This window comes from Montipora foliosa, chromosome 12 (assembly GCF_036669935.1).
Source record: "Montipora foliosa isolate CH-2021 chromosome 12, ASM3666993v2, whole genome shotgun sequence".
Taxonomy (NCBI): domain Eukaryota; kingdom Metazoa; phylum Cnidaria; class Anthozoa; order Scleractinia; family Acroporidae; genus Montipora; species Montipora foliosa.
In genome coordinates this window covers 17,442,474-17,452,473 of record NC_090880.1, presented here as the reverse complement: position 1 = coordinate 17,452,473, position 10,000 = coordinate 17,442,474, and the positions used below count along the sequence as shown (strand labels likewise).

Here is a 10,000-nt window from a genome sequence, read left to right as displayed (position 1 = left end):
TTTTACTGTAACTTTTGCAGGGACATAGTATGTTTATCTTTTTACCGGGGATATCGTTATATCGAGGATCGTTGTATCGGGGTTCCACTGTAATAACATTTCCCTATCGCACGAACCATCCACCCTCCCCCCTCAGTTGCTACCTGTACCAAACCTGTACCGTCCTACAAACATCGAACGCACTCGCCTAAGCTTCGATTACCCCTAGTGATAATGATAATAATAATAATAATAATAATAATAATAATAATAATAATAATAATAATAATAATAATAATAATAATAATAATAAAATTGTATACGCACTTCCTTCGAATGATTGCAGACAATGATTTTGCCAACTGATGTATTACGAGATTGGTGCAAGTAGAAAATCAAAAATTGACGCTACTTGATCTTGAAAATTGTTTGATATCAAGGATATTTCCAGCAATGTTCCCGCACTTGATCGCAGAGTTCTTTCATGCTTAAACCTTTTGGTAAGTTGCCCTTGCGGCTGATTTCAAGGTACGGCCAGGAAATTCGTCTAAAAGTATATGGTATAAGCTAGTATAATCTTCCAAAAAGGCTTTATCCTGTCCTTGCTCGTTTCTCGTTGCTCTGCTGCCCTTGTTTTAGATCTGTTCAGAATTTTCAACCGCATTCTTAGGATGAATCCTAGATTTCTTACAATTCAAAACTACTAACACGAATGGAATTAGAAATGCCACAAATAAAGTTGCTCCTGTCATGTAAAATGAATAGACGTAGTTTCCGGTCCTGTCTGCCATCAGGCCTGTGAAGTGAGAGAGTTGCACCCGTTAAAAGAACATTTTACAACAATGCTAAGAAATTTAGTTAATCGCGGTGAATAGTTATAAAGTTTAAAAGGTGAACTGGGTAAAAGAAATACGCTAAATGCGCCTAGAAAGTTGAATGTATACAATTAGATACAGGTGGCGGCAATTTTGGGTTACAATTGACTTCAGAAGAACAACATGGCGACCCTGAGTGAATTTGATTGCGGCAAATACGGTTTACGGTTTTTCATCCTCTCAGGATAATTGACATAGTTACCGTCGCTTTCACATTTCTCTACTAATTCTCTATTTTTGCAAATCCCATAATACAGTTCATATGGGGAGGGAGAAGGGGGGGGGGGTATTTTTATAGGTAATCACATGATTTCGAGTGTAATTTGGGCAACAAATGTTTATGTTGCAAAAAGTAGACGTCGCTTTTACTTTTTGCGACATAAAAAAATGTTGCGCGAGGAGGTGGTAATACGTGCAACAAACCATCTCAATTTGCAACTCAACATCGTTGCGCGACAAGTTGCAAAGAAAATGTTTCCCGTATTTCTGGGCCTTAAGTAACTTACCAGCAATAGGCCCGCCGGCCGCTGCAGAGAGGGAATAAATCATATTGCCGATGGCAAAAGACGCTGTTCTTTTCTTGGTGTCCACACAGCTTAGCAATATGTAACAAGACGTTGTTATAAATATTCCATCGCTTAAACCATAGGCAGTACTGAAGAGTATTAGATGCCAGTACTTCGTAGAAAATGGCAGCAAAAATGTAGCTACGCAGGCTATTAACATAGCTAGTTGGTAAATGTGAACAGGATTCACACTTTTCGCGTTGCACAACCTTCCCGTTATTAGACGCGCTATGGACGAAGCAAGTCCTATGAAGATGAATAAACGAGAGGCTTCTTGGGCCGTGATGTAAATTTCTTCGGAAAATTTAACCTACAGAAGTAAAGGCAAAACAATAACACATTGTTTAGCGTTGCCAAGCTTGAATTTTTCTCTTAAAAAAGTAAGTCATGAACCCAACAAAATGACCTCAGTTGCTCAAATTGTCCAATAAAGTACCAAGCTCACTTTTACCTTTCATCTATATTAACCTGCACTTTAAATATTTGCATTTCTTTCAGTCACAAGTCCTTTCACGGGATCACATGAGCCCAACAAATTGACCTGCTTCCAACTGACTGGCTTCGTAGCTCAGTTGGTAGACCAATCCACCGGGATCACAGAGGTCGTGGGTTCAAATCCCTTTGAGGCCCCTGATTTTTTCAGGTGTCTACAAGAGACAATTGCTTAAATTGTCCAGATACGTACAAGGTTCACTTCACTCTTTCGTCTATAACCCGCTCTTCAAATACAAACAATTGCTTAATTTAAATTGTCTAGATATGAGTGCGAGGATCTCTTCTCACTCTTAAAGTAGCAAGGCGTTGTTAAATGCTGCCCATAGTTTGGTATTCAAGTAGTCATTTGATGCTTTTATGTCTATTCTCTTTTCAGTTTGGATAGAACGCGAATGATACTTTCCCTCACAAAAGAAGCAATATTACTGTCGTTTGAGTAAAATAAAGGAAAAATTGTTTAACTCGTTCAATTCGATCGTAGTACAACGGAGAGAGGGAACTGGAGAGTTTTGTAGAACACCTACAGGATACGGCCACAATTAACATGGCATTCAGAGAATTAATATATTTTGAATAAGTATGACTGTAATGACAACTTACTAAATTGATGTAAATGATGTACATTCCAAAACTTGCAGCCACAAAAGAAATCGTTGCAGCGGTGAAGGTAGGAAATTTCCAAACGCTGCAATACAGAGAAATGCCCTTCTTTTCTTCGTCTTTTGTTTCTTCGTTATCATTTTCGAGATTTGTTTTGTTTGCGGTATTGTTGTCTACGTTTGGGTTGAAAGCCAAACTGAGGATGCAAATTACCCCGTAAAATGCTGTCATTATTCTCAAACTTTCTCTCCATCCAAAAGCGTCCAAAAGTATTTGAAGCAATGGTCCTGTGTATAGAACGCCCAAGCTTGCTCCCAATGCTACAATGCCTGTAGCTGTGGACAGCTTTTTTTCAAAATACTGTCCAATTACGAGATAACACGAGTTGCAGATGAAACATGCTCCTAAGCCGAGGATGAAGCTATACGTGAAGTACATGTGAGTTATGCTCTGAACAAAGGAAGTGGCTACTAAGCCTGTTGCGCAAAGTAATCCACCCAAAAATGTCGTGATTCGGCAACTGAAGCGATCACAGACATAGCCAGCCAGCGGACTTGCAAACCAGATCATACCCAAGGTTGCCGAGCCAACGAAAGCTGTCAATTATAAGTGACACATGCAATATAAGTGTGAATCTGTGGGCATTTGCAATGCTTGCTTACGCCTATCAGTAATGATTAAATCACCCACAAATATTTAATTCTCAGGCCAAAAAAAAAAATGCTGAAAACAATATGTTTACAAGTTGTTTAAAGTATTCCGGCTGAGCGCCAAGCATCATTGCAAGAGGCCCACAATATGAAAAGTGGATTGTGAAAAGTACAAATCAAATCCCAGATTAGAACATAATGAACTTTCTTGGACATTTTGGGGAGGATCACTCTTAGGATTGAACATCCATTGCGAAATAACGAAAGTTAACGTTCGGCTTTCTTTGAAACAAAGATCGCGGAACGTGGAATTCGAAATTTGGGAATGCCAAATATGGAACGGGGAATCTTTAAAAGCGGGAATCTTTTTGAAAGATTCCCAGTTTTAAAGGTTTCCCGTTCCTTGTTCTCCTATTCTCCATTTCCCGTTAAAGATAGCCATTAAGGTTCCCGCTTCAACAAGGTTGGCAATCAAACATAGTTAGAGCGGTTTTCAAATGAGTGTCGTAAAACCAAAACCAAAGTAATTACTTTGGCCAATCAAAAAGGACGGAGACAATCCAGTAAACCAATCAAAACTCGAAGTCATTACACGTAGCCGACACAAAGCGCGGGAAAATGTGCACGCGCGAGCCACGATTGGTTTTGCTTTCACTTCTGATTAGTTGAAAAAGTGGCGCGAAAACTTTGAACTAATCACTGAGTGAAGTAGATGCAAAACCAAAGTAATTCCCCAATTACTTTCGACACTCAAGTGAAAACCTCTCTAAATGCTACTCTGGTTTGGAACATTTTGAGTTTATCCAGGAGCTCATCAATGAAGGGGAGCCTCCATCTCCACTAATTCCTTGAGTGAACTCTTTCCTCAGATCTTTAAAAAAAGGTTTTCCCCGCAAAAAGTATATTTCCCTTTACGCTTAGGTAGCTCTGTTTTGATCGGCTTCACAACAGTGGGCGTGCTGAATCTCTTAAGGGGTTCTATAATTTAATGTACTCGGGAAAGGGTTGACTCCTAGGCCAAGTATGAGCCTTGACGAGTGCCTGATTTAGCTGAATAATCATCAGTTACCATTTTAAAGACCATTGTAACACTGGGCACTGCTCTAATAGCATAACATGCTACTTTTACTAGCACAACCACTGAGGGATTATTAAGCTACACCAAAAGTCTATTACCCAAGAGTTAAGAAAATGGTATCGGGTTTGTCCCTACCAGCGACAGAAAAGTGTCTGTTTTCAAACCAGGGTTTTGCGGGAAAATAGTCAGTAGACCTAATAGGTTAACTCAATGTGTACCAATTCAAATCTCTCGAGGTTAAGATTCTTTGTATATTGCATGTGCATTACAATGCACCTGGAACCAGGTGCCCAGAGCTCATAAATAGGAGCTTCCTTATGTACTATATCCTTGAGTCAACCTTTGCGCGTATCTTTCTACTTTTGGAACTAACCCTTCTGTAGGAGACTAACCATTATATTAATTTGCACAAATTGCGTTTGGCAATAACATTATTCTGATTGGCCATTCTAAACAATGAGTTCAGAGCAGACGCGTTCTAAAAACAGAAACTTGCGCGCAAAGGTTGACACATAGGGTCTGTATGGGAGAGGCAAGCTCGTACTCATGGGCTCCTGCTGGAACAAAATTGAGTTAGCCGATTTGGTCTATTGTTTATTTTCCCGCAAAAAATTGGTTCAAAAATAGACACTGATGGGGACAAGATAAATTTGGGATGGACTCTTGGCTACACATAACAATTCTCCAAACTTCCATAAACTATGAATTCAAAATATAAGAAATGTAATCTTCTTGAACAACGGAATGAAAATGAAACAAAAGATAGATGGATCATCGCATAAACTCTCTTCTTATAGGAAAATTTTTATAAGAAAGATCAGGCTGCGATTAACCAAAATTTTAAGGAAAGGAAAGCTAGTATTCTAGCACTGGAGCACTGATTGGGGACACTGAAATCAACAAATTACCGAAAATCAAATCAAAAGTTGGTTTTTTGAGTAGAGGGGAAACCCGGAGTACCCTGAGAAAAACCTCTCGATGCAGCACCAGGGTTACCGTTACCTGTTTGTAAACAGGGCCTTAAATTGTTTTATGCGTACCGCGAAGCCAGCTACAAAACAAACAAACAAACAAACAAAAAAGCAACAACAAACAACTACAACAAAAGCATTTGTTAGAGTCCTAGGTAGGCTTTTACAGATCGTGCTAGCAAAATTCTTGGCATAATTTAAGGAAACTAGCATAATTTTTGCTTATTTTTTAAAAGTGGCACTGCTAGCATAATCGGTATATATTGATAAGCCTGCGACCATTTTTGGTCAATGTTATAGCTGCATCCGTTTTCTAACGGTGGAGAGGCCTCCCCGGAAGTGTTGATCCCAGTGCCTCTCATTTGCGAATGAGTCACACCGACAGAAAAGTTGCAACTCTCTGAGGAAATTTGAACCAGAAAACATAGCCGGAGGCTGTTTCTTTAACACAATGAAAGCAAAATACAAAAGAAGACGAGCTTGTGACACCAAAAACGTTTAGCTACATGATTTTATTTGTGTTTTGCATGAAAGTCGTTGTTAAAATAAGTGCGTGACAAACACATACTGTCCCAGACAATGGAAATAGCTAGCTAGTGTTGCCATTAATAATAAATATATGATACATTTTTTTGGACCTATTTCGCTTGTTTTGCTAAAGGAATAATTTTAGGAAAAAGTGGCATAATTTGGGCAAAAATTGGGCACTGCTAGTAGCATAATATTCTAGTTTTACCAGCACAATCGATAACAGCCTAGTGCCAGGGTATTCGGCAGTCAAGCCTACAAGGAATTTGTCGATAAACATGTCGGGCTGAATAATAGGCCTTACATCTTATCACGTAAAACATCAAAGTTCTTTTGTTGATTGACTACTATAAATACCAGAATGCAATGGTTCAGTTGTCACTCAACAAAAGAATTCTGATCCGTTACGTGATTAAGGGTACGGTCTATTTCCAACAGCTATTGGACGTTCATCGACACCGCCTCAAATTTTGCAGTTTTGTGGGGTGCTAATTCGGATAGTGTAAACATTTTAAATGGCAGTTATCCCCGTAGTAGGTCACTCCGTGAATTAACAACGATGCAACGACCGCTAAAGCCATCGCCCTAAGCGGATAAAACGGATGGACCTTGCCACTGAGGCGTGAAGCGTTAATAACTGTTGCGTAATTCATCGTGAAAGTGGTACAACTGTACTCTCGTCCCAGAGGTCTTCTTCTCGCACGAAATTTAGCCGCAGAAAGCAACAATTAATTTCGATAAACATGTCGGGCTGAATAATAGGCCTTACATCTTATCATGTAAAACATCAAAGTTCTTTTGTTGATTGACTACTATAAATACCAGAATGCAATGGTTCAGTTGTCACTCAACAAAAGAATTCTGATCCGTTACGTGATTAAGGGTACGGTCTATTTCCAACAGCTTATGATTCTATTGGACGTTCATCGACACCGCCTCAAATTTTGCAGTTTTGTGGGGTGCTAATTCGCATAGTGTTAACATTTTAAATGGCAGTTATCCCTGCAGTAGGTCACTCCGTGAATTAACAACGATGCAACGACCGCTAAAGCCATCGCCTTAAGCGGATAAAACGGATGGACCTTGCCACTGAGGCGTAAAGCGTTAATAACTGTTACGTAATTCATCGTGAAAGTGGTACAATTGTGCCCTAGTCCAAGAGGTCTTTTTCTCGCATGAAATTTAGCCGCAGAAAGCAACAATTAAGGACTGATTCTCCCGCTGATTGGTCATTCTTTGTCGCTCTTCGCACCTAAATTAAGTCTGAGGAGAAGAAGAAGAATTATGATGAAAAAAGCCTCTGAGACCAGGGGAAACTGCAGCATGCGAGGGCATCCTGCGGGTGAAACAAGAGCCGAAAAAAGCTTGATGCTCTGGGAGGCTAATGCAGCTGTAAAAGAGAGGAAAAAATACATCAAGGTACGTTTGATGACTAACCTGCTCTTTCTCTCGTCTCTTCAAAATAGTCAATTAACTCCGGAAATAAAACTCCAAAGCTAAGCGCAAACCCAAGATTTACTGCTTTGCAGACAGCTGATAATATACATACCACCCAGGAATATAAAGTGTCTTTGTAACGTTTCCCGCAAAATAACGTCCTTATTTTCCCTAAAGGCACTTCATGGTCTCTTTCTAAATTCATCTTGAACAAGGATGGAAATAAACCGCACTCTAAAGAACCTGATCCAAACTTAATGAATGTCATGCATGATCAAAATATGCATAATTCCTAGACCAACGAAACAGCTTGAATGTCTGAGAGCATAATTGTTTAACAAACGTGAACCCATTGATCAAAACATGATGTCGATTAAGAGACACACTCCAATAAAGCCAACATTATACTATTCGCGTTTTCACGTGAGTTTAATAAGGAGATTCTACGATCCATTAGTAAAGACGTTATCCTGGACAGTTGAGTGCAACTTTGAGCCATAGTGAGGCTCGATTTCCGCCACTCTTTCGAGTCCAGTATCTTCAGGGGAAGGAGCGCTGGCTCCTCTCCCGTGACAGCGTCTAGTAATTGAGCACAAGTCTATTTCGTTTACAGTAAACCAAGCAATGTGTTGGAACTTTCCTTTTCGTGTATTGGTTTAAAAAAATCATGAAGTTAAGTTAAAAGATGAAAGATTCATCATCGTAAACTGACGCTTTGGTCGTTTGAAGTTGTTTATATATTAAATTCTATGGCCAATGGCAGTCTCAGCCTGAAGAGAATTTGCTTAAGCAAGATTGTATAGTCAGCATCTGCTCGATTGTGCTCTGATAACTAATTAGCATGGAATAAAATCGAATTGAATGCTATGGCCAATGAGAGTCTCAGCCTGAATGGAATTTGCTTAAGGAAGATTGTTTAGTCAGCATCTGCTCGATTGTGCTATGATAATTAATTAGCATGGCATGAAAACGAATTGAATGCTATGGCTAATGGAAGTCTCAGCCTGAATGGAATTAGCTTGAGCAAGATTGTTTAGTCAGCATCTGCTTGATTGTGCTCTGATATCTGACTGATTTTTGAAAAACGTGGCTGCTCAGATTTTCATTCGAAAACAGGCAAAGTCTGTTTTCAAGCCATTGGGGCGGTCTTAGAACCAAGGGGGGCGGGGGGCCCGTCAAGAGATGCCTATACAAAGTCAAGATGCTCTAATCTATGATTTTACAACCAAGGCAAAAACTATAACTCGGGATAATCCCCCCCCCCCCCTCCTAAACTAACTTTGGTTTGCTCTTATAAGTGCAAACTAACATAATTTGACGTCAGTATTTATGTGACACTGCTTGGCAGAAATTGACCGCCAACAACTTTGAAATTACCAAGAACCCATCTCTTATATAGGACTTATAATTAGTGAAAGTCTGAAAATATCTTAGCTTGACCCTTCAGGTGCCACAGAAATCCCCATGAAAGGACCAGTAAAATAATTATAGTCAGTCGTTAGACATGAGTAAGCTCTAGAAGTTGCATTGTCGAGGCTGGGGTGGAGTTTGACCCTAGCTGCATTCATAGCTGTGAATAGAAAGAACTTTGTTGTGCATCTGAAGGTGCTAGGTTACAGCATTAATGGGTAGCGTTTTGTAAATCCAGACAGAAATTAGCATGAAATGAAAACGAATTGAATTCTATGGCCAATTAGAACCTTAACCTGAATGGTCGATTGTGCTGTGATATGAATACAACTGAATTTTTGAAAATGATTAAAAATGTTTTTAGGCCGGGTTACTCTTTTTTGCTTCTTTTACATTTGTTTCCTTTTATATTTGTTGTTTTTTTTTTCCTACCCTCTTTTTTATGACTCGTGTTGTGCAGGTCATGCATGTTGAAAAAAGTAACAACTGTATATCTAGTGGAAAGGCATAATTTGTGGAGCCAAGGATGGGTTTTGTAGAAGTAAGGACTTTAACACACGTTAACACATGTTAACACCATGTAAGTCTTCTTCAGGGAGAGTTTGGCTGTCGGAATAAAATTGGCATTGGTCGTCGTTGTAGTTCCACAACAGCTCCCTGGTCTGGGCAATATCGTGCAATGCGACGAAAAATACTCTAGGGTTGTTAGAGTGCTTATTTGTGATGAAAGGCTTAACATTGGCGTGGTTCAGCGAATGATTCATAGTTGAACCCCATGTCAAGGAGCTTCTCGGGTTGTCTTCAAATGGATCAATTCTGCAAGGAAATGGAATTGTCTTTTTAGAGGCGGAATATTGAAAAAAAGGTAATTTCACCATTTAGTGTGTAAAATTGACAGTCTACCTCATCCACCCTTTCTACTAAAGCAGGTAATAGTGTGTTTTTCCTCCAGTGACAATATCGTACTGCCGGTGTATATCTGTGAACATGGCAAGTAGTTGTCAAGTATACAAAAAGAGTGGGTGGCGATCATGAATGTTTGAAGCGTATGAAACTTGTAAAGTCAAGCAAGATCAGCGTGCTCTGTACAAGGACGTTATTCAAAACACTTTTAGTTGAAAGCGACAAAATACAATTGTCGTTGCTTGATTGGCACATGATATATCAACTTGTATTGTTGGTTAATTTGTTCATTTCGTTCTCCACAACTGTTGTGGTTTACCAGAAAAAGTGTAATTTATGAGTGCTATTAAAGCCTATCCTTTTTTTTTTTTAACTAGGCATTGCGGCAGCCATTTTGGTGTCCTCCGGAGAGATGCCAGTGGCCACCCATTGAATAAAGTAAGCCACTTAACCGTCTGTTTGTTCTCTGGACAAAGGGGCGGCGCTATTCATTATGATAATTTTAGAC

General features: G+C 39.5%; 1 protein-coding gene across 2 annotated transcripts in view; it reads right to left on the bottom strand.

The window, feature by feature from the left end:
- Positions 1–7,410, bottom strand: part of LOC137979943 (monocarboxylate transporter 8-like) — a 16,124-nt gene extending 8,714 nt beyond the window's left edge. Inside the window, exons 1-4 of one of the 2 annotated variants that reach the window (XR_011118420.1) lie at positions 7,180–7,410; positions 2,516–3,111; positions 1,361–1,730; positions 307–775 (exon numbers count right to left, since the gene is read on the bottom strand). Coding sequence is in view for 1 of the 2 variants with exons in the window: in XM_068827261.1 (XP_068683362.1) it covers positions 615–775; positions 1,361–1,730; positions 2,516–3,111; positions 7,180–7,384 (1,332 nt within the window). In the remaining variant the exon portion in view is untranslated. Of the gene's footprint in view, positions 776–1,360; positions 1,731–2,515; positions 3,112–7,179 lie in introns of both variants that reach the window. The other variant, XM_068827261.1, reaches the window with a different exon arrangement.
- Positions 7,411–10,000: the final 2,590 nt, after the last annotated feature.